Source organism: Centroberyx gerrardi, chromosome 2 (genome assembly GCF_048128805.1).
Source record: "Centroberyx gerrardi isolate f3 chromosome 2, fCenGer3.hap1.cur.20231027, whole genome shotgun sequence".
NCBI classification, from domain to species: domain Eukaryota; kingdom Metazoa; phylum Chordata; class Actinopteri; order Beryciformes; family Berycidae; genus Centroberyx; species Centroberyx gerrardi.
The window spans coordinates 7,306,595-7,331,915 of NC_135998.1; the positions used below are offsets into that span (position 1 = coordinate 7,306,595).

The 25,321-nt window shown below is 41.2% G+C and overlaps 1 protein-coding gene across 1 annotated transcript; it reads right to left on the minus strand.

Annotated features, from left to right (window-relative positions):
• Positions 1 to 4,399: 4,399 nt before the first annotated feature.
• Positions 4,400 to 24,880, minus strand: smad2 (SMAD family member 2). Its single transcript, XM_078286471.1, has 10 exons — positions 24,568 to 24,880; positions 16,172 to 16,261; positions 14,822 to 15,015; positions 13,771 to 13,905; positions 13,278 to 13,340; positions 10,861 to 10,914; positions 10,351 to 10,563; positions 8,113 to 8,250; positions 6,552 to 6,696; positions 4,400 to 5,071 (listed from the first exon to the last, which is right to left on the minus strand). Exons 1-10 carry the CDS (start codon positions 24,825 to 24,827, stop codon positions 4,948 to 4,950), a joined length of 1,416 nt encoding a protein of 471 aa, XP_078142597.1. The 5' UTR covers positions 24,828 to 24,880; the 3' UTR covers positions 4,400 to 4,947.
• Positions 24,881 to 25,321: the final 441 nt, after the last annotated feature.

The window sequence follows — 25,321 nt, forward strand, 5'->3', positions numbered from 1 at the left end:
CTTTTGCTGGACCCTGACAATATGCATATACTGAATGTCTAGCAATCATAAAACACTTGATATTTCTGAATGGGGCAATATTTTTGAGTATATAGTCATTTGTGGAGACTTGAGGCTTACTTGCAACCTGATTGGCCGATCCAAGTCAATAAAAATCACTGAAAACATGTGCTTTATATCTGATAACAACCCCTAAGGAAATACTACATTGCCCTTTTAGTTTGTATATCACAACCTTAACATAGCAAAAAATAAAAAACAGTCCAGTTGACTCTTTTCCCCATATATGAAAAGTAAAATGCATTACAAAATATGAATAATAATAACAATGGTGATCAGCAGAAGAAGAAGAAATGGATGACACCCTGGAATGGATATTCAGTAGCCATGACACTTAAGGAATAATACAATTGAAATAGACGCAGACAGGCAACCAGGTAGACAGACAGGTGGACAGACAGGTGGACAGACAGACAGACAGACAGACAGACAGGTGGACAGACAGATACATATACAGACAGACAAACATCACAGCTGTTGGTGGACAGTCCAGTTTGTCTTTTCACCATGAACCGGTCATATTGTAGATGGATGCATTTCATACCGAGTAACTTTTGTTATCCTGACTGGTGGTGGATTACAAAATCATTATTTAACAAGACAAAATTATTTTATATTTTTGAGCAGAAAACAACCTCCAAATAATAGTTGATGGCCTGCCAAAGAGCCTGGTAGCTTAGAGTGAAAATGAACCTTTTTTGTTTTTTCCCCATTTCCCCTCCTGCCATACCGTCAGTGTCCTGCAGAAATATTCAATATCCAGAAATTTAGCTTTTCAGGAATGGAGAAAAATGGTTTTCCAACTGACAGTCACGTGTTTCTGACGTTTTCAAAAGTATCATCCATGGTTTGGCTGGGTCCCAGCGTCATAAAATTGGATTTCCTATGGACAAGCATTTGCTTTTAATATTTTAAGAATAAAAAAAAAAAGGGAAATCGGCACTCTCAAAGAGATATCTTGATTGATTTATTTGACATGTTTCAAATAAAAAATATGCAGCTCGGCAAACAGACAAAGGAATGGCAAACTGTCTTTTTCGTTTTCAGTTTGCCAAGCTGCATATTATTGAATTCTTGAATTGCCAAATTGAAATCAACGCACCACAGAATCCTTATTTTATGTACATTTCTTTACCCAGAATATAGAGTTTCTCAGTCTTTTAATGTTTAAAAAAAAAACCGCATCAATCATGTTGTACTTGGTCCAAATGCCAAAATAAATCCCTCTGTAGGACAGTGTCAGCCGTCAGTTGCAGCTTAAACAAGTGTGTATCAAATAAAAATGACAGGTATATAGGTTTCTGCAGGATGCTGACAATATATTTGAATAAACATCAGGATTTCTTGACTTGTATCTCAGCCCTTATATGACAAATGGAACCGTCTTATTGACTTGCTATTGAGGGCTTTTTCCTGGGAAATTAAACCTAACCCACATGTGGAAGATTTCTAAAACAATGTTCAAACATACATTTTCCTCAGGTGTTCCTCTAGTGAGCAATCAGATAAAAAAAATGTGAGAGTGTTTACATGCACACCAGTATCACTGTTTGGAGCCAAATAAGATGAAAGGGTAAACTGGAATATACCAATATTATCCAAGATAGTGAGGCAAGTACACAGACTTCAACAGACCAAAAATCAAGTGTAAATGGGATAACATTTGATTTTTGGTCTGTTTAAGTTCAGCTTTCATGATATATCCGGAATATATTGTGTATATATTTATAGAGGGATACAGATGATCAATACACACAAACAGCTTATCCTAAATAAGACCTTGACCAGGATTTACTGGTATAACATCCAGACTGCTGTGTGCATGTAAACATACTCACTGTCAAAGAACAGTCTGAAACCACACAGTCGTAAGAGTCAAACAGCTGAAACTGGCAGAAGTTCAGACACTGCCTACTGGAATGTCCTCTGTCGCTAAAATAAAACAGAAATAAGAAAATGCACATTTCAAAGTCAGACTTTTTATATTTTCTACCAACTGGTGTGATACTGGAAATCAAAACCGTTTGACCCCGCAGTTGGGTGAAATCCTAGCTCAACATTTCAGGAAATGAAAAAAAACAGCTTTGTTTTCAGATGGATGCCCATGCATTACTATTTAAGATAAACAATGATCTTCACGGTTCGTAGGGCCATGCAACTAACCGAACCCCCAAAAAGGACCATGGCAACTTTCAGTATTAAGTATAAAACAATGGATATGGTTAATAAACCTGGAGCTTCTACAGTGTACAGTACATACAGTCCGTCTTTGGAACACTTACTGCTGCTCAGAATAGTCAGAAGGACAAGAAACTAACTTTTTTCATCCACCGGCCATGACAGCTGATGATGGATTCAGAAATTCACTAGCCGCTTTTGCCATTTTACCAGCCAAATCTGATTTTAATAATCGAAAGGAATCTCCAAATGTTTCTTTACCGGCTGATGTGGCTGGCAGAGAAAAGAAACTTACCAGCCACAGCCAAAGTTTACCGGCATTTAGCTGGTGCCTGGTGGTAATTTCCCACTCTGATATTCAGAAAGAAGATGGTGAATAAGACAAAACAAAATCGAGGCTTGGCCTCACAGTATTTAAAGATACAATTTGAATTGTAGAACTGTTTTCAGTGGTAAATACAGTGAAAATGTTACATCCTATGCTACATACTTCACAAATCATCATCAAGCCGTGATAGTTTTAAAAAGAGGGCATGGTCTAAAAAAATATTCAATTCTAATAAAAAGGAAGAAAGCTTTGAAGATTTTAAATATATTTATATATAAAAAATACATGAAAATACAAAAATGTAGCTAAAAGAATGTGTAAGGAAAATAATAGTTGTATAGTATAACCTAGCTTGTCAATTACTTAAAGCTTAAATACTTGGAGTTGAAAAGATTTGGACTCTAAAATACTGATTTAGGGACCGTCTCGCATTTTCATCAGAGCCAAAAGTCTCACTGAGATCAAGTGAATAATGCTCCGGCCGGTCTTCAATGACCCAAAATCTTTCCAGTGAATATTCCCAAAATATGGAAGATTTGTTTCTGGGTTTTTTTTGCTTGCTTGATTTCCATCGGGCTTTTCAACATTCCTATCTGTACATTTCGAAGCATATCTTGCTCTATTTCACATCAAAGGCAACTTTCTTTCAAAAACAGGGGAACACAACGTGGGGCAGTGCATGTACAGCAGCAGCCGTTTTAGCCGTCCCACAACCTTGCATTGATTCTGCATTGCAGGACCTTCCTATCAATACCATATCAATAATGGAGAAACCGTGCATCGGTCCTAGCATATATAAAAAAAAAAAAGAAAGAAAGAGACTTGTACGATGGCTACATTTTTGAGTGAAACATCAGTAAAGGGTGTTTGTCTTTTCGTCTTATAGACAGCAGGGGGCGACATTGAGTTTTCAAGTCCTACACACATCTCACCCCCTAATACACATGATGATATATTTGTAGAAATGGTTAATAAAGAGAATGTGTGTGTGAGAGAGAGAGAGAGAGAGAGAGAGAGAGAGAGAGAGAGAGAGAGAGAGAGAGAGAGAGAGAGAGAGAGAGAGAGAGAGAGAGAGAGAGAGAGAGAGAGAGAGAGAGAGAGAGACTGGGTGTGCCACAAAACCAGGAGGGACAAACTGTTAAACTCCCTAGAAACAAGTTGACGGACTGAAGTTGCGTGAAGTGCCGGAGGGGGTGATGTGTTCAACACTCTTGCTTTAAGGATTCCTTAGCTTACTCAATCCAGATATGTTGGCTGGCTTGCCGCTGACCACACTTTGAATAAAACTCCTCACAGAAGAATAATAGATATATATTTTTGTTTTGTCATTTCAACCGAGATCCACACTTCTGATGTCTGTCCAATTGCAGACACGCGGTTCTTTAGGAGCCAATCGACAAATAGCAAACAGAGGAAATGCTTTGCTGTCAAAGTCAAAGCAAAGGTGATGCAACAAGCAAGTTACATGGTGTATGAACCGTTAAAAAATGTGTTTGTGTGTGTGTGTTTAAATGTGAATAGGTGACAAGGTGGTTAGGGTTAGGCCCCTCTAGGAGTGAAAGAGTGTTTGGTCAATCTAACGTCAGCATAACAACAGTCCAGTGTTATCAGGGTTGTAACCATGACAACACAGGACTCAACAGGAGAAAAAGCAGGAAAAAGTGGAAATCCCACCCACCCCAAAAAACAATGAATGGAGTTTGGTCACCAAAACCAAGAAACACCAAGAAATTCACATCCAGGCATGAAGTCGACTTTGGTTGAACATCAGCCTGGTGCGGCGGTGCTAATGTTGCTTCTTCGCTAGAAAATTGGTCAAACCTTGTGTAAACAAAAAAAAATGATAATAATCTGACATTGATTCAAGCTTGTGCTGTGGTAGTCAGGAGGCAAGGTGGGCAAGTGGTTGAAGAGACTGTCCTGTAACGAGAAGGTCACATGCTCCATCCCGGATACAGCCATGTGTCCTGTCAAGGTGTCATGAATCCCTCTCACCCACTGTGTGTCCCATCAGTTCAATACCTAAAATGTAAATGTAGTCTGGTCTGTTATTGACATCGCTATATTGTTGTGTGAGAATCATTTTGATATTGCAAGGTGATTTCCTTATTAGGTCATTAGTCCATGATTATTGGAATGTCAGCCTGACGTCGATCCAACATTGCCATGGTGATCTGGCCCAACTACGACATCACTGCAACCTTTCCGTGAATATCCATCAGAGTGACATCGTTGTCTCGTCCTTCAGGACAATGGTCAAGCCTTTTTTTATTTTATAATGTTGCGGGTTCATCAGTTTAAAACTGCAGGGTGGTTTACTCCTTTAGGAAACGTTGTGTGAATGTCAGTTTGATGCTGCGTCACCGTCGGTGCGATCCGGTTTAGGACATGCTGGAGCAGCGGACCGAGGGTGAGCCCATCTGGGTCAGAACCTTGTCCAGCCACTGGAGGGGGCCGTTGAGATGCAGCTCGATCCAACAGGGGGTGCTGGTTACTGTCTGCCGTCTGTAGGGATAAAAGACACCGTAAGGGTCAGGACAGACTTCCCTCTAGCCCTGATCAGCCTGGCTGAAGTAGTAGTAGTAGTAGTAGTAGTAGCAGTAATAGTAGCAGCAGTAGCTCTGTGGTACTATTAATAGTAGTAGTAGTAGCAGTAGCAGCAGCTCTGTTATAGCAGTAGTAACAGTAGTAGTAGTAGCAGCTCTCTGGTAGTAGTAATAGTAATAATAGTAGTAGTAGGCCTAGTAGTAGTAGTAGTAGCTCTGTGGTAGTAGTAATAGTAGTAGTAGTGGTGCTGGTAGTAGTAGTACAGTACTTTTTGAAACATAGTTACAAAGCGCTTTATGAACGACTAAATAAAAACTGATTGCGATCTAACTTTTTCCAGGTCTGACCAGACTCAGAAACACAGCTGGCTGTGCTGCGGTCCAGCCAGGCTTGGCCCGGCTCTGCAGAATGTGGAGACGCAGACTGAACTAGACAGGCCACACAACAGCTAAACCCAGGCCAGGGAAGACAAGCCAAAACACCCACACAGACACTACTGTCTGGTCCCTGGGAGGGTAGAACGCAAAGCGAGGCCAGGATCAGACATTTACTGGATGGATGGATGGATGGATGGATGGATGGATGGATGGATTGATGGATTGCCAGAGAGACAGACTGGCATGGACAAATAGCTTCTAATCACTGACATTTTACAACAAAAAGGAGGAATATAATACAGACTAGCTAGATTGTACACATGGAGTACAAATGGGAGCATGCATATCCACATACCAACACATTCCCTTTCAAACACTTTTCTTGCTCACATGCATTAAAGTCACTCACCCTCTCTCCCTCACACACAACAGAGAAGAGCATCCCATCCTCCCTAACTGAGACATTGTAGATTCGCCATATTTGCCCAAATGACATTCTGGTGTTGGGTATTATCACTGGTGGGAAACCTTATCCGCACACAGAAGTGATAACTTGAAATTAAGGAGCGAAATACAAACTACTATATCTCTTAAACAGCAGTGAGCAGCGCTCCGTCTGGAGAAAGCTGGATGGATCTAACCAACGTCAGATCTTTTCCTCTCTCGTCTCTTTGGTTTCCTTTGGTATAAAGCATCACAGACCGGCCGGGTTGGTAAACACGAGCATGCTGTGTGCAGTTTACTCACTTCACGTTACATGATTTCTGGGTACTGATGTTACAATTTAGCCTATCACTTGTTACGTTTCCAGTCGCCGCCAGACAGCAAAGTTGCCTGGTCCAGCTTTAAGCATACAGCTGACAGTGTTATCCAGAACAAATTGCAAAAAATGCAACACTCAAATAAGATTCGATACATAGATCACCAACATTACAACCAAGCAAAAAAACCAAGCGCCCAGAAAACTGATAACAAATACTCCTACAGCCCTAAACTCATGTATGACAGGAAACTGCTGGGAATCTGAGGAGGAATTAAAAGCTGAGAAGAGGGAAACACACCTGTACTCTGCTCCCCAGCCCTTGACGAAGCTCATCCTGATGGTGCACATCCTGGTGAGCTGGTAGACCGCCTCAAACCCCTGGTTGACTGACTGGGCTAGCAGGGCGGCAAACTCCTGGTTGTTAAAAATCTTCAGATTGCAGCCTGGGAAAAAACACATGGAAGGAAATGTGTGAGCGAAGTGAGGCATAGATTTATCATCATCATCACCACAGGTAGTGTCATCATCATAATCATTAATAGGAGAATATGTGTGTATATACACTGCATAACTGTGTGAGAGAGAGAGACGGTGTGTGTATGTACAGTATATATCTGTGAAATATCTTGCAGACTGCGGCTGTGTGTGTGTGTGTGTGTGTGTGTGTGTGTGTGTGTGTGTGTGTGTGTGTGTGTGTGTGTGTGTGTGTGTGTGTGTGTGTGTGTGAGAGAGAGAAAGTCTATTAGAGCTTAACAAAAAATCGAAATCGCAATATGAACTTCTGGCTGCAATTAATTGCTTAAGAGAGAGTTTGGTCCAAAATGGATTTCTGCTTTAGAGCTCCAGGTAATCTTTGGTCCATGAATCAAAACCTTTAATCATACTCAAACTCAGTAAATCCTGCACACTGACATCTATATTTTTCTTTTTAACAAAATCACTTTTAATTTTAAAATTCTAAAAAATGTATAAGAATCGCATATGAATGAATCACAGTTTAAATCTCAATTGCAATATTCTGTCAAATAATCGCAATTCGATTTTTTGTCAATATCGTTTTTCAATAAAGTCTATTACCCGTTTGAAAAAACAACCAGGGAATATTACAGTATGCTGATCTACGTCCATCAAATGCCGACCCTTGTACACAAAAAAATCCTGTGCCGCTACTATTAGACCCGCGTGTGCACTTCCTTAAACATCACCTCTCTATATATAAAACGTGTAGCCTACAACAAACTACAAATACCTGTGTGTATCCACATCCATGTTTCTACTGGTCATTTCTACTGTGTCATTCCTGCTAACATGGCTCAAAAAGCAGAAGAAGCGTTGAGAAGCTTGAGGTGTGGCTGTATTGTTTGACTTATGTGTGCGTTTATTCCCCGCTACCCTGACACGCCAGACCCCTCCATATCTACAATAACCCCATCTTTCCTTTCTTTACGCATCTCCGCATCAGTAACGATACCGTTAACACTGCTCATTTGGCTCAGACTGGAATGTTCAAAGTTGCAGGGGTACATATGCGTTAGTGTGTGTGGGAGGGTGTTTGAGAAAAACTGTCACGTTGTGGAAGACTTTTAGTGCTCCTTCCTTCTCAAGCTCCATTGCTGCACAATCCAAGAAAAACAGAGTCATGTTTCACATTTGTTTTTGGGAGACAGCGGGGTATCGAGATCCCTCACGACCACAATCTAAGAGGAGGAGTCTTTAAATGTGTGATCCCCCCCGTCTGAGCCACATCGTTTAGTGTGTGCAGTACAGAGGTTTTGGGGGTTTTGACAGTCGTGTAGTGTGCGTCTGGCTTTAACAGAGAGAGAGAGAGAGAGAGAGGGACACGATGTATGTGTAAACACCTGGTGGTATCTTGCAGACTGTGGCAGGGTGCCAGCCGTATCGCTGGTTGCAGTTGGGACTCTGGACAAAGATGGCACTGTCGCTGAGGCACTCGGCGAACACCTCCCCTCCGATGTAATACAACCGCACGCCACGACCTGAGAGAGAGTGAGAAGAAATGTAGAGAAAGAGACAGGGAGAAATGTAAAGATAGAGCGAGAACAAGAGGACAGAAATCAAGAGGGAGGGGGAAAGAGAGAGTTTGCCTTTGTATACTTGTCTGAAAATCATACAATTCTGTGTGGGTCCTATAATGAAGTCCTATACTGTGAAGCCGAGCATGTTCAGTCTGTGTAGTGAGGGTTCAGAAGTGTTCTAATATTACAGCTAACACCCCTGATGTTGTTGTCAATGAAAATCTTAGAGAGGTGTTTGTTCTAGAGGTTGGCTGTACTTTTGACTACAGCCTAGAGGAAGCCTTTCTAACCAAGATGCTGAAATATCAACAGCTGGAGCAGACCATTTCACAGCTGGGCTACAAGTGTAAACTTTTAGTTTTCATATTTGGCAGCCTGGGTCATGTGCACAAGCTAGTTGTGAGGGGCCTTCAGACGGCTGGTCTCCCTAAGAGAAGGGCCAAGCAGTTAGCGAGGTATTGTTCAGTATCTGCTATCATTGGTAGCCACTCAATATGGAGAAGGCGCTGCTTTTTATACCCATGAAGTGGATACTGTCTGTTATCCTTCGACCTTCCACTGTTTTCATCCTGTGTGTATGCAACAATGTGGTTGCCAATTAGGCACTTATGTAACTCACTGACTCAATATCTGACTGCATTAATAGTGTTTATGTCCTTTGTATGCTTGTATTTATGTGGACATAAATAAATCTTTCATCTGTGTGTGTGTGTGTGTGTGTGTGTGTGTGCGCTGTACATACATGCTACAAGACTTCCCTTTTTACCAAGCGGCTGTCACCACAGCTGACTGCATCAGCACTTCATTTAGCGCTACAGAAAACCATTTTCTAAATATCACGTCTGTTGTTTATTGAGCAGTATCTGCTTAACAGAATGAAGTAAAAGTTCTGTTACTGTGAAAACTGTACATTAACTATGAATCTACACAATTCAGCTGCAAACCTCCGCCTCCCACAATCCTCTTTGTGCATTCAGAAAGAACTATACACCATGGTCACACAGAAGAGTTTCCTTATATATGGTGACTGCCTTCTCCTCTTTTCTTCCTTCTTTCCTCTGTTTCTATACATGCACTGTAGGACTGTATAGTATCTGTGCTTGTTTACTGCCGACTGCTTGTTGATATGTTTTGTTCCTTTTATTCTGCATGATTATGGTCTTATATCTCCTATCTCCTACATCCCCATGTTCCCTGCAGGTCTCTCAGGTCTGACTTGAAGCTTTTAGCTGTTCCACGGTCCAGGCTGAAGCATAAAGGGGGTCGTGTTTTTGTCGTTGTGGCCCATAGACTGAGGAACGCTCTGCCCCCCGGTATTAGATCTGCCCCTTCTATTCTCTAGAATCTCTACCCATCTCTTTTCTGTAGCCTTTGATTCTATGATGATGATTTGCTTGTGTTTTTTTTTTGTAATTTCTTTGTGTTTTGTATACTTGTACAGCCCATTGGTTGACACTTGTTGTTTTTAAGTGTGCTTTATAAATAAACTGAACTTGATCATCATTATTAGTAACATTATTAAATACAAAACCTGTGTGCGTACATACATGCTACAGATAGCCAAACATCCACACCTGTGTTTCCAATGGCAGTTTCTACTACGTCACACCTGCAAACTCAAGCTCAGCAGACACAGGCAGAAGCGTTAAAACTTACTGGATGTGTGTTCAACTTATGCGTTATTTTATTAATTTATGAGTTTAATCCCCACTAGCCCGATATATCTCCCCCATCTCCTCTTCAGTAATGATACTGTTAACCATACTGAAATATTCAGATACATCAGTGTGTGAGTGTTTGAGGAAAATTGTCACGTTGAAGCAGGCTTTAGCACTGAAACATCTGTGCTGTGAAAATCTTTTTAATATTCTGCACTGATTAAAGGATAGATACATCTTTTTGTTTTTATTTTTCTTCCTTGAAATTCCTTTGGCTCTTCACCCCAACATTGTGTTTCTAATTAGAATTCAAGTAAACACAATGCACACTCAGACTGAAATATTGAGAGCTGCAGACGGTGTGTATGTGCCCGAGTGTGTGTGTTTGTTTGTGCGCCCGTACCTATGTGTCTCCTTGTCATTTCGACGGTTGCATTCCTGTTAACGTTGCTGAGCAGCCCGAGACAGAAGCGCTCGGAGTTGGAGGGGTCGGTGAAGCCGTCGACGGTCAGAGACGGCTGCGAGGCGTGGAAGGTCTCTCCGACCCGCTGGTTTAGCTCGTAGTACGCTATAGAGCACCAGAAAGCCGGTTCGCTGTAGGTGACGGGCTGCAGGTCTGGAGAGGAAGAGGAGGGAGACAAGGTTCCTATGTTTAAAATCACACCATATTTCCTGAGACATGTTTCCCACACGTTTTCCAAATCGACTTTTTCCCCAGACCTTAATTTCTTGACAGTTGAAGATTTCGGTCTTTGTTCAATATGATGCATGTCACTCTTTAGCTCAAGATTATTTCTCACAACAACAAATACCACATGTGAAATGACAGTGGGTTTACAGCCTCATAAAATGTTTCATCATGTGTATCAGGACTGAATAAGTAAAGACAGACATATAGGTAACAAGGTCTTACCCAGGCCATGACTGACAGGTGACAGGGTGCTGGGTGACAGTTCTGCTGGTGAGCCTGGGAACAAAACACACACAATACTGGTCAGGGATAGTCATCAAAATACATAGCAATACCTGCTTTTTACATATATTATTTTTGATGTATAGATGCTGTGTACTGTCTATCTGTTGTACTCATGTTCATTGTTGGGTTGTTGTTTTTATGTTCACTTTTGCACTGGCATTTGAAATGTGTTGTAAATGTCAGGGCAACCGAAACAAAATCCACAAGTGTGGCTGTGTGGTGATTTTAAGGTTTCAAAACAATTGACGTTCAAAATGTTGGATTCTGATAACGTGAAGTGTAGCACGAGTATCTTGTAGAATACATCAATTGAATATGTTCAAAAGGCATGCCCGAGTAGGCCTGCTGAAAAGAAAATGCTTTATCCCATAATTAAATATGCTTATATTAGAAAATTCTAAAAGGAATGAAAAACATATGGGTTCACTCACAATGTGCATCTAAAAGCGGGAGTCAAAGAGAGGATTTGATGTATGATTTGTTGTGTTCTTTTATCTTTCTATTTTACTTGATTTGATTCTTTTAATGCAATGCATTTTGCTTGTTCTTTTATATGAATTTTATCTTTTTATCTGTCTTTTATCTGCCTTCTATTGATGTAAAGCACTTTGAGCTACATGTTATGTATGAAAGGTGCTATATAAATGAAGGTTATTATTATTATTATTATTATTATTATATTATGTTTCCAGCATAGATATGTTAAAGAATTGCTGTAGAACTGGTGTCGACTATTGCAATATAAATTATGATTTGTGCACATCTTTTTCTACATTACTGATTTTCAGCACTTGAAACAACGCAGTCCAAAATGAGATCCTAATGAGCATAACGCAACATTTTCTCTCCAACATGCAACTTGATTTGTAGGCAAGAGATTCTACACTGGACCAGCGAGCACCATTACACACTTTTTTTTTTTTTAAGATTTATTTTAGGCATTTTATGCTTTATTGACAGAGCTAGTGTGAGAGAGAGACAGGAAGGTATGGGAGAGAGAGAGGGGAGGACATGCAGCAAATGACCGCGGGCTGGATTCAAACCGGGTCGCTGCAGGAAGGACTGAGCCTTATATGGTACGCGCTCTACTCGGTGAGCCACCGGGGCGCCCCAGCACCATTACACACTTGAAACTGTAGTCGGATTGGTCTTTGATTAATTGTGCAGCCGGAGACTAAATCCTCACCAGCGGCCTGTATCTCCTGCATCCAAAACAGCTCCGCCGAGCCTCTGTCAAATCAACGAGGGCTGTATCTCCAGCTTAGATACATTATGACAAGCGCTGTTTCTGTAAACTATGACCTCCGGTGTCAACAAGACCAAAATCTGACAATCCCAGAAACATATGGGTCAAGCACTGTTCCTAAAACATGTGGAGTGTAAGAGATATTTAGAGAGGACATTCAAACAGCTTTCATCAGTGGCACAAATCGGTTCACACGTATTCTGAGCCTTTAACTTCACATTCATTATGCCGTGTCGTTAAAAATGCCACCAGACCTACTGCTAGGTTTCATCCAACCACTTCCGGTTTTTATGGTTTATTAACTAGTGCTATGATTCATTTAACAGCGGGGGGTTTGTTACGCGCAGCCTCAGCCTCGACAACCTCGGGCCGACATCCTGCCACACTCTTTCAAAACACTCGACTGCAGGTTACCAGCTCTTAGTTTTACAACCTTCCTATCATTAAGTCGGGTGTTAACCAAGAGCTCAACCTCTTCAATGCAAACATGTTGTGGGATGACTTTTATTTGAGGCCTGTGATTCCAAACCAAGGGGTTATGTTGTGTTTTTAGGTTTTTTTATTAATTTTTAAACCTTTGTTCACATACACGCAATACTATCTATCTGTAGTACTAACAGTAGTTGTAGTAGTAGTACTAACAGTCTCTCCCTCTCACATACATACACATATACACATACTCACCTTATGTCACTGCACTAGACATAACTTGCACTACAATATTATGTTCTTATGCTTTTTTATTTTCCTCTTTAACTTCTGATTTTCTATTCTAATTGGATTCTTTATTGTAATTCTTCATTCATCTTTGTGAATTATATGTTCCCATTATTTTTATACTGGGAGGACCCAGAATACAAGCATTTCATTGCATTGTTTACCCTGTGTATGCTGTGTATACGACAAATAAACACACTTGAGCATATATTTAGGCTACTTAGTGTACACTTTTACCCAAAGCACTGTACAATGAGTGCAAACAATTCTCGCATGTATCGTCCAAGTGGGAATTGAACCTCTCACCCTGGCAGTGTTAGTGCCTTGCTCGACCCATAGAGCTACACAGGACCGCAAAAACTATGAGAAACTAGTCTACCTGATTCCATACTTTGATTCATCTGCTGGTCGCTCGTCTCTCCATCTTCACTGATGTAGCCAGGTGGAGGAGTCTCTGTTGAACACACACACACACACACACACACACACACACACACACACGTGTTGAAAATACATCGTAAATGACACACTATTGAACATAAAGAACAGAGCTGTGTGTGTTCTTGTAGATTGTATGAAAGTTTAAGTGTATGATTACACACAGGGTGCCTTATTTATTTGTTTGTTTATTTATTTAAGTAAAAAAGACAACAAATAAGACAGGAATCAATAGAGTACAACTATGTGCAGGGCTGATCAGGAAGCCAGAGGCTTATACTGATGACCTACACCTATTGTTAATCACATGGACCTGCAAAATATTGAAATAAATACTGTAGATGAAAAATAAATAAATACAGCCAAAGTGACAGGTGAATTTTGGGATTTACCAGCTACTGTTGCCGATGGATAAATAAGTTACCTTTCCAGCCCTGCATACAGACCTGGTATGTAGTTATTAGGGGGGTCTATGCCGGCGGGGAAGTTGGTGTTTTCGGGGATGGAGTGTGTGTAGTCGTCTAGAGGCGGCAGCTCCGTCAGGATCTCTGTGTGGCGCGGCACCAACACCGGAGGAAGCACTGGGGAGAAAAGATACTCACATTGACACATACACATATAGTGATTTCTTAAACAAATTCAAATTGTACCAAGAAGTGTGCTTTATAGCAAAATTACTTCCATTTCTGCTAATTTTTTTTATTAGATTATTATGAAACAGAGGTGTGACCAAGTCAACTTTGCTCGAGTCCCAAGTCAGTCTCAAGTCTTGAGGCACAAGTCTCAAGTCTAAATGTAGAACAGCAAGTCAAGTCAGAACAAATCAAGAGTCCAGTATCATCATAAAGATATCATCTTAAAGAAAACGAAATATCTAGGACTTTTCAATGCAATATGGTTTTAATAGGATAAAAACTTGGTAAGAGCATCATAAGTTTGATTTCTATAATCAGTTTCAACTTTAATAAATTCAATCATTCCATACAAATTCAGAAAACAGAATTTAAATTCAGTCGTCTGCTGGAACAAATCTCATCACTTTCAATCTAAGTCATTTACACAAACACAAGATCTCAAGTCAAGACTTTAGAAACCTTTTCAAGTCATCAAAGTACAAGTCAAAGTCAAGTCCCAAGTCACCAGAACCCAAGTCAAGTCAAGTCTCAAGTCTTCTCTTCATGCATCAAGTCAAGTCTCAAACAACTAAAACTGTGACTCCCTGCATCTTTTACACACACACACACACACACACACACACACACACACACACACACACACTAACACTCTTTCTAGTAGGGGTGGGCTGGTAGACTGGTTCCACTGTATAAATTGGTAAAAAATACTGGTGATAATAACACGCCCGTCAGTTTCTGTTGCCATGACTACTGTGATTATAGACTTGTTAGAGGACACCGTGAAGAGCACAGCCTGCAGTGTTCAATGTAAAAACTATTTGACACACACACACACACACACACAACTCCCAAGAACCATTACCAGGCGTCTCCACTCTCTGGTAGTGGTAGGGGTTGACACACACTTCGTCCTTCTTGAGGTTGAATGCGTACTGGCAGGTGTCGATGGCCCTGAGCTCATGGTGGCTGTGCAGGTCGGGCCACCTCCACAGGCGGCAGTAGATGACGTGGGGCAGGCCTTTGCGATGGGACACCTGGAGACGCCCGTCCAGCGACCTGGGACGGTTTGGGAGGGAAGGTGAGAGGTCAGCGATCTGCTCTAATGGATGAAGGGTGGGTGAAGACTAGGGTGACGATTAGGAGCTCAATGGGCTGACAGGAGACCACAGCGCTTTCTGTGCTTTCTGTATTTGCTACTTTGATGTCTGTAAATGTAGAAATAATATCTGAGATGGCGTTCTTTGCTGTGATTATGGGTATGATGATGATGTGGCAACTCTGGGTACTTAGGTCTTGCTGACAGTCATCAAACTCACGGTAAAGAAGAATATTAGGGCTTTTATACAACAGTTACCAAAGCATGTGTCCTGTCTGACAAGTTTTCTTAAAAGTAGTGTACCTACACAGGAATAAAAAAACAAAAAGGAGAAAGAGAGATTGTTAACTTTTTCTATGGTTAGCGCAAGAGTTAATGTCACTACCAATGAAACATAGGTAGCTGTATTTTACGGGATTTATAAGCAAAGTTGCAATGAGTCTTTCACCAGTCGCATTGCCTGGCTGAAACAACCACTTGTAAGCAAAAAAAATGCATGAATCTTTTCTTCCTTTTCTATAATTGCTACTTATTGCTAAATGCTATTTATTCCTATTGAATGCTTAGCTGATGAAGACTGTGATATACAGTCAGTTTGACTACTGTTGACAAAACGTACTTGTAAGTAATTGTAAGTCGCATTGGACAAAAGCGTCTGCTAAATGACATAATGCAATGTAATGTATAATTGACTAACCTGGTTTCAGAGATGGACTAAGCTTCGTTAATTTACACTAAGAAAACACCTTTCCAATACAAGCAATACAAGTATTTAATCCGTTATCACACAGTGAACACCACTGATACCGAGTGATTACGATAGAGCTTGGCTATTGCAATTCCTATTACCTGCTAATTGTTCTTATTACATCACTGTTTCAAAATCTTTATTAAAATATAGCCATATTATTTCTTTATTGCCCTTATTAGAGTTAGTATTATTATTATAGGAGGGGCAGTGATTACATTATGGGCTGCGATTACATTACTAATAGTCTCAAAGTCTTCCAGTGATCTTGATAACCAGAAATGGTCAGATGGGCCAAAGTGTATTGATAAATGACTGTGTAAGATGTTGTATAGTGTAACTCATTGTGTGTGTGTGTGTGTATTCACCTGCTGTGGTCAGGGTATCCGTACATGCCTGAAGAGTCCCACTGCTCTATCGTATGGCCTGAGCCTAGACCCCATAGATCTGAGCAATTACTACACACACACACATGCATACACACACACACACAAAAGACATGCACATACATGTACACAGACAGCGCCCACACACACACACACACACACACACACACAAGACAAGTACAAAAAGGATAAAAATAAAAACAAACAGATGGTAAACATGAGATGTTTCATTCCAAATTAGTAGGATGACATCACAAACATGCTGGTCTCTTATTGGCATGGAGGCAGTCAAGGCCCACCCTCGTCCTCCTCAATAAGAGAAGCTGGTTGGATGACAGGTGATCATGTGACAAATCCAAATCTGACAGACAGTGATTATGGTGCATTCAGGCGATGTAGAACGATAGAATAAAAATGACTGGATTGAATTATGCAAACGGTGGGAAACAGGTTGTCAGAGTAAACTTTTAGACGAAAGATTCTTTTTCCAGTTCAAACATGTGATCAAAGCTTTCTAACGTGTGGGAAAGGTGTAAATAAGCTACTGATCATAAACCCAATCTTTCTTTTCATAAATCCCAGAAAAAGAAAGGGCAAGTAATTAGTAAACTTTTTTCCAATTATATTTGTTACTTTTCAGATGTAGTAAACTTTCATTCTTTATAACTTGGGTTCTGATAAAAGCATTTCAGTGATTTAACACAGAAAACTGAATAAAGTGTCTGGTTTTTGGAGCTACAAACAATGCAAAATGCCAAAATTTCAAGCCTGTGAATGGCTTTCACAGGTCACCCCACGTTTGTTCACAAAAGTTCATTTGACACTCCAGAATCCTACCAAGGTTGTTGCAGACATTTCAAGATGGTTAAAAGCACCACTTGACACTTTTTAATTCAGCTATTGAAAACATACCACTTTCTTGCTTTAAGGTCAAAGGAGCGCTATACGGCATTTTCAATCCACTCGTCACTCATTTTATCCTCATACGATGCCTGAATGCACATAATATCTAAACTACATATGCAAATAATTCACATTTCTTCACATTATTGGTAAGACATGAGAACTTAAAGTGTGATATGAAGCAACAAGTCACACTGGAAACATACATATCCATAAAACAGTGATTTGTGAATGAAAAACATAAAAGAAATTCAAGACAAAGTGTGTATGTGTCAGGACGTGACAACAGCAAAACCAGACACGATACATGTGTGAAGTGTGTGTATGACTGAGGAAAACCAAACTCAAAAACACACATCCTGATTCTTCTGTCCTCCAGAACTTAAGCTCTCATGGTTTTTGTGTGTGTGTGTGTGTGTGTGTGTGTGTGTGTGTGTGTGTGTGTGTGTGTGTGTGTGTGTGTGTGTGTGTGTTTAAGTAAAGGAGAGGAGAGGAAACAAGAGGAGAGTAGAGTAGCGTAGTGTGTGTGTGTGTGTGTAAAGATGGGAGGAGAGGAAACAAGAGGAGAGAAGAAAAGAGAAGAAACAACTCCCCCTCCCAAAAGAGAGAACTACAGAAGCCAGACCAATTCATCCTTCACTTTTATCAACCCCTCTTCTCCGTCTTCAAAGGGAAATGAGCCAGATATCAACAGCCTGGAATGCTATCTGCCCCCAAAAACTACTGTCTCTACTGTCAAGAGCGTTACACCTCGGCCTACACTTCAGGGAAACGCATTCAGCGTTGTCCCTCAAATGTATTTCAAGCCAAGCCACCAGCAGTGCAACACATTCCCCAGACTCTATTCTGGACAGCCGTACCTGCCAGCGTTAACCTCGGAAAAATAAGGGAGATTTTCCAGCACAATAAGAGGGCAGTGGACACTTTCATCTGAAGTGTTAGTTCCATTCTCGACCTATTCATCTACACAAGACAGGCAGAAAGTCTCTCTGCAAGAATTATTGAATTTAATGTAATCTCACTTACCGACAGATTGCTGACATCAAAAGCACAACTAATCCAGCTATTTTTAGTATAAAAGTCATTAATTGGTTACTTGAAAAATCACCATTAAGATGGTGTGAGCTGGCATCGATATATAAAGTTGTTACCACTCATTGTACCTTTTATTCTATTTGTTGAATTTGTAGGTACTGTGGTATTGATTGTTGTTGTTTATTGCCCAGCCAAATGCAGTTACCCTTGACGAACAAGCTGAAAGGTAATCCTGCATCTTGTCTTTGTCGAATAAACTAAACTAAAACCTAAATAATATGAGTAATGTAGCCAACCAAATAGAGAGAGAAAATGAGTTAAATTCACTGAGAAAGTTGAGGGAAAAAAGCCCAAATGAACACTTAGTAATGTATTTTCAATCATTTCTGTACATGCACACAAACATTATACTATTGTCTTCCTCAGTGATTGGTGCAGCACAAACATAACAGTAAGTAATGTGGAACAAGAAGGATAATGTATAATGAATCTTTATGAATTAGAGTTGATTGAATGTGAGTCGTTTGCTCCAAACCCTGAAATCCTGAAGAAAACAGACACATCTCTGCTTCCCAGGTTGCAGACGGGGGCGGTATTCAAGCCAATGTCTAACAGAAACCGCTATCACCTTATCAGCACCGCCTGAGACGCTATCTAGCCTACATTCCTCAGAGTGATGAAACAGAGAGAAGCCTGGCATCAGACGCCGTCACATGGTTTTTTACCTTCGCCTTTTTCATCCTCTTTTTTTCCTTCCCCTCTTGCTGCATTCACAATAACTCTCCTCTCCTCTCTCCCCTCTCTAACTTCCTGCTTTTTCCTCTCGCTGTGTAGTTTCAATCACCCGTGCACCAGCTAGGTTACTCAAGTCCACTAGTGGCGATATATGCAGTCATGTCATCTGCGATAAATGAGTATTTTTTTTTTTCACTATTAAGCTGGGGAAGATCTGTTGAGCTTGCATGCTTTTTCAGCACTGCCCTGCATCCAAACTGTTCACTTACAGACATTCACAACACTCACAAGTACTGGGAGATGCCCAGTATTAGCGAAAACCTCTACTCCATTAAGCAGCTGGAGCAACTGAAAGTCAAGTGCCTTGCTCATGGACATATCAGTGATTGTTGCAGGAAGGGAGAGTGGATCCTATTCTCTTGCCCTACCCAGATTTTCCCAGCTGAGATTGGAACCCGGCGACCCTCCTGTCACCAGTTCGCTTCTCTAACCGTTAACACCTCCAACCTAAATCCTTCCTTCAGACAGATTATTACGCTGGATGTAAACAAGTTGTTGAGCGGGAGATGAGCAAAGGAAGGGATAGGAACTGGGTTATATTTCCTGAGACTCAACAAAAAATGAAAGCGTCATTCCGTCATTTGGACCAGGTCTTGAATTGTAGCATCAATAAATCCTTACCATATTAATTTTGAGACATTAGTATAATTATCGTCAACAAACAAGACCGTTGTTGAGAAGGTTTGGCAGCCTCTACCAACCTCTACACTGTATTTTACTTTGTGTGCCAGCGAGTCGGATTTTGCGGGCAATTTGCTTTACGGCACAAACCAGGAACCGGTTTTACTTTGCAAGTAATACACACCTATACGCAATTTCCACTATTCTAACTGCATATGATCAAATTCACTTTAGCTTGCCTTGTCAGAATGTATTTTCACTGTTCTTAAACTTATTATTCAAAACAAACAAACAGATGCAGCAGAGTGGTGTAGTGAGTAGGGATGCTGTTCTTCAGCAGAGGGACTAGGGTTCAAGCCCCCATGTTGACAACCATCTGCCCTGCTGAAGTGTCTTTGAGCAAGACAATAAACCCCTCCCAGTTCCTGAGGTGCTGGCATGTAGCTGACCCTGACCTCTGACCAACTCCCTGGAGAAGGTCAGAAAGGGGTGGGCAAGAGAAAAGAGAATTTCTCTATGGTGGATGAATAAAGTATTACATCATTAATACATTATAATTGTTAGAAGCAAAAAGAGAGCGAGGCATGAGAGGGAAAGACAGAGACTAAGAACATGAGAGAGGGGAAGCTCATAAAATCTTCAGAGAGCAGACTGATTGTCTCCGCTGTCTGCCGATCCTCGATGGATTGACTGACAGCGTCCATCACACGTCTCCCATGGGTCTCAGCTGGTCCCCTGACAGCGCTGCTTTCTTCATGATAAGGTTTCAGCGGGTCTGGTGACTTGGCTAGTTTACCTAATCATGCGACACAGGAGAAATCTATACTGTAAGACACCTGACCTGGGTCGGTACATACAGTATTAGCAAGTTTGGACGCACAAATGTAAGCCTCCTTCAGCAAAATGAATCCTTCAGAGGACGAACCACAAAGGCCTGAATCCATTTTTACGTTTACTACTTTACTTTAATAATACACTTTTATGTAGCATTTTTCAAAAACAAAGCGCTTTACAACAAGAAAAATATAGTTTAAAAAGTCAATAAAACATGAGATAAAGGACTTATCTAGTCCGTCTAAAAGAAGGAATACAATGAAATGGAATACAATAAATTAAAATAGAATAAAATAAGTTAAAACAACCACTAAGAGAAGGCTTTAGTAGGTTTTAAGAAATGACTTAAAAGATGAGATTCTCAGGAGGGGAGTTCCATAGCTGCTGACTTTTTTTTTAGTACTAAAGATCATCCTCTGCACGCTTCAAACTATGCAAATTACATTTATTAGACAAAGCTTTCTGTCTGCAAGACCTTCAGCAGAGCGCATGTATAGACTCAAGTATGCGTAATATGTTTTTCTCTGTGGATCCGACCTGTTCTCCTGCCTGCACCTTAGCAAAGACTCTCAAACAACCAGCCACTCTCGACTCAAAGGTGGGCGGTTGACACTCTACACATTAAATTATTTTATTTTATTTTCAAATCTCATACAAGAATACTCAAGAGTATGTGGCGACATTGTAAAGGGTCTTCACCCACACAGTCCCTGTATCTATAACTGCTAAAGCTTTCTTCCTTTCTCCCCTAAACACAATGCCGCCTCATCTTTTAAGGTCTTCCACTTCTTTCTTTTTGTTTTTCTTCAAATTATGCTTGCTAGTCAACACTTGAGCGCTGTGCTAATGCTCGCTGAAGTTGATGACACTCAATGAGCCTCTACAAAGGATCCAACCGTTGCTGTGAATGCACTCGCATACTTGATTTTGGAGGACGACCACGATTCAGCAGAGTGGCATAGGGACTAGAAAGGCCGTCCTTCACCTGGAGGACCGGGGTTCATACCACCATGTCTGTAAGCAGTCGCCCTGCTGAAACTTTCTTTACTGCCTGTGTACCTCTATATTACTCTGCTGAGTTTGTTGCTTACACTTCTCATGCTCTCTACTAGCTGTGGAATCAGGACTTTTTAATATTAACCCATTTTTAGGTTAGCAGAGGCGCCCCTAAATAGTTTAAACGCTTACCCTCTTCTTTTTTCCTCTTAAAAAGGCATACTGAGCAGGATTTTCCCCCTTGAAATAACTCATGCAAAAATTATCCTACTCAATTATTACTTATGGCCCATTGGTAATGTGTGACAGTGAGTGTGTCTGCCTTCTGCCTGGATTTTCTTATTTCTGAATGTTCGGGACGTTTCTGGGCGTCAACCTTTTGGCAGTGGGTGTGTCCACCTGCAACCAAAACCAGTGCTGAATCGTTTTATATCTAAAAGCCATGCTGGCTACTGTAGCGATCCCGAACTCTAATACAGAGTTACTGGAGTTCTAGTGTGTGTCGTCAGCTGGCAGCTAGCTACCGTTGTTAGCGTAGCTTCGTTGTAGTAGAAAAGCTGATAGCTAAGCTAACTGGCGCCTACCTGTCCAACAGAAAACAGACCAACTCCACATCGCTCTTCGTCCCCATCCTTTCCCCAGATTCTGTCTCATTTTGGAACGAGCCTTGTCTGTTTGGCGTTTCACCTCCACTGTACTTTTTTTGGTACTTTACTGTTTTGTACCGTTCTGGCAACCGCAGTCAGGGGGCGTGCGCTTCGCGTCTTTTTGAGCTAGGGAGGAGGAGTCAACTTTGAAAGTTGTGTTAACAAGCCACAACCGGCAAAATCCTATTCAGTATGCCTTTAATATGACATGTATGACATTACGACGGTTTTACTGACCTGATGTCTTAGTCATGTTATATTCATGTGGTGCAGATTGTACTTAATAGGATATCAGATATAATTGTCTAATTTATTGTCCATTGTACTATTGTTGGATTTGCTGGGTAACTTTTTCTGAATTGCTTTTTTTCCTGCCATTTATATCTTTTGTGTTCTATTTTTGCACTGTTTGTGATTTTACATGAATATCACTTTAAGTCTCTATCTACCTATAGCATCAGGTGACCTGTCAGGTGACCCCCCCCCCCTAATAGGTATTTGTAAGGTGTGCCTCTGTATGCATTCATATCTGAAGAAGAGCACACACTCAAAACGTCACGTGTGGTGGTAATACCAATAAACACCATGGGAGCCATTTCTAGTGTGCGGATTCTATCTTTTAATATATTTGTTTTTCTGTCCAGCACCTAGTACTAGTTTGGATATGCATGCATTTGTGTACTTTTACTCACTCTTTTTTTTCTTCAAATCATGCTTGTCAGTCGACGCTTGAGCATTGTGCCAATGCTCGCTCAACTTGATGACACTCAATGAGCCTCTACAAAGGATCCAACCGTTACTGTGAATGCACTGACACACATGATTTTAGAGGATGACCACGATTCAGCAGAGTGGCATAGGGACTAGAAAGCCCGTCCTTCACCTGGAGGACCGGGGTTCATACCACCATATCTGTAAGCATTTGCCCTGCTGAAACTTTCTTTGAACAGCACACTGAATCCCTCCCACCGGCTGTTATTCTTCACCTGACTCTTCAATCTGACCTCCCTGTGAAGGGGAGCAACTGAAAAGACTGAAATGAACTGAAATTTCCCTGCAGAGACCAGCAACACAAATATCACACAAAATAAACTTTGTCTAGTTTGACATTTGCAACCGGGCTGGGGTAAGATCGCTTCCAAATGAATCAATTCAAGGTGCAAATAAAAACTGCTGATTATTTCCAAATGATACACCATTCTCTATTATTGGCCGGCTGTGACAATTGTCTCATGACAAAAAAAATAAAATTCTGAATTAACCAAAAAACATCAACCCATGTATGGTTACAAGTGAATTAAACTCTGACCCTGTGTTCAGACTGTGAGCAACACGATCACCAAGTCACCAGAAGCCCATTCATTTCCTACAGAGCTGAGCAACCAGGGAAAATCAACCAATGTGTGAACAGTTAACAAGCTTGGTGGCTGAGAAAAGTCTGCGACGGCTGAACTTCTTGCCGCCATCTGCAAGTGCAAAATGGACAAGGAAGCTGATTACAGCCATTCAAAGCTCCCCAGTTTTCTACAAACTTTTATCTGAAAGACAAAAGGAATAAACGCCTTAAAAGCGATGATTAGAAAACGCTTTCATCTATCGTTGGAGTCGATGGTAAGCTCAGAAGTAATTTTATAGATTTTTTTTCTGTTTAGTTTCGATTAATGCTATCTAATTAGTTCTTGCCAACTATGTTAACTCATCAAAACAATGTAATGTCATGAAAGGCAGTAGCAAATCAACTTCAAACTCTCCGGCACACTCCCCACAAGTTGCTCACAGTGTGAACACACAGTGACTTACTCTGCAGATTGTTGATAATTCCTAATAGAGTCCAGACAAACATTAGAGTACAGTTCTACCCTTGACATGCATGGCATCATGTGAGGGGCATCTGTTTCCTCCAATCAGGTTTCACTTCTGCTGCCCTGCTGACCTATGGCAAGGCGGCATGGGGAAGTGGACCCGATGTTGCACAACAGAAACCTGTGGGTGCATGTGCCACCCTCGCTCTCTTACTTTCATGTGTGTCGACACACTCGGTTCTGCTGTTCTGTGTCGGGGGCGGTGCACAGATGTGTGAAGACTGTGTGTATATGTGTGTGTGTGGGCGTGCATGTGAGACAAAGTATATATATATATATATATATATGTATGTGTGTGTGTTTGTGTGAATATGTGTGTGTGTGAGCAAGACGGGGTGCATGTGCGTGTGGGAGAGAAAGTGTGTCGGTTTGTCTGTCTTGCATTTGGCCTTACCGTTGTGTGTGATAATGGCAGTGTGTGTATGCGTGTGTGTATTATGTGCGCGAATGTGTGTGTATGGGTGAGTGAGAAAGTGTGTGTCTGTGTTTTACCTCATTATGTTGACACACTTTGTGTTACTTGGTTGGTGTTACTGTGTGACAATGGTGGTGGCGTGTGAGAGAGAGAGAGAGAGAGAGAGAGAGAGAGAGAGAGAGAGAGAGAGAGCGAGAGAGAGAGAGAGAGAGAGAGAGAGAGAGAGAGAGAGAGAGAGAGAGAGAGTGTGTGTGTGTCCTCATCCCTCACCTGGGTATGGTGACACACTTTGTGTTACTGTTCTGCGTGCTGATGGCTTTCTCCAGCTCGTCCAGCTGCCCCGTCTTCTTTAACTTCTTCACCAGGCTCTTCACGGCCTTCTCGCACCACTTGTCCTCCTGCCCTCCTCCGTTCTGCTCCCCTCCTCCTCCGATCCCTCCTCCTCCCGCTCCTCCGCTCCCTCCCGGAGTCTTCTTCCATCCCAAGAGGCGCTTCACTACCGGGGGAGTAAAGGGAAGGATGGAGGACATGGTGGCCTGCGTGTGTGTGTGTGTGTGTGGAGTTTTGCTGCCCCTCTCAATCTGACTTTAGGAGAAAGAAAGAGAGGGGGGGAAGTACAGGAGAGAGTTGGCAGTGGCTCTTTAAGATAAAGGTATATTCAAGTAAATGGGGAAACCTTTCTGCAGGCCTACTGGAAGTTTTTATAGAATAATGTACGTATCGGTGAGTGATGCCGACTCAGGATTAGGACATAAATCTTGAGGAGTAAATGGAGAAATCTGGATGGAAAGTAGGAATACAGGGAGCGGAGGAGAGGACATCCAAAGTAACCTATTGGGATAGAGAGAAAAAAGACATAACACACACACACACACACACACACACACACCGACACATACCCGCAAAAAGAGTTAGGTAATTAAAAAAAAAAAAAAAAATTTTGTTGTGAAATTACTTAAAACTAGGCATGGAGGATAAATCAAAAATTCAATATATCACAATTAAAAAATGTGACAATACGTAT

Bases quoted from the DNA above. Each gene is read 5' to 3' on its own strand.
- smad2 (XM_078286471.1), bottom strand. From the start codon at position 24,827: ATGTCCTCCATCCTTCCCTTTACTCCCCCGGTAGTGAAGCGCCTCTTG. The intron at 15,016-16,171 runs GTGAATACACAC...AAACCGTCCCAG, and splicing joins GGATACCCTGACCACAGCAG to GTCGCTGGACGGGCGTCTCC. The intron at 13,341-13,770 runs GTCTGTATGCAG...TGTGTTCAACAG, and splicing joins CCCTAATAACTACATACCAG to AGACTCCTCCACCTGGCTAC.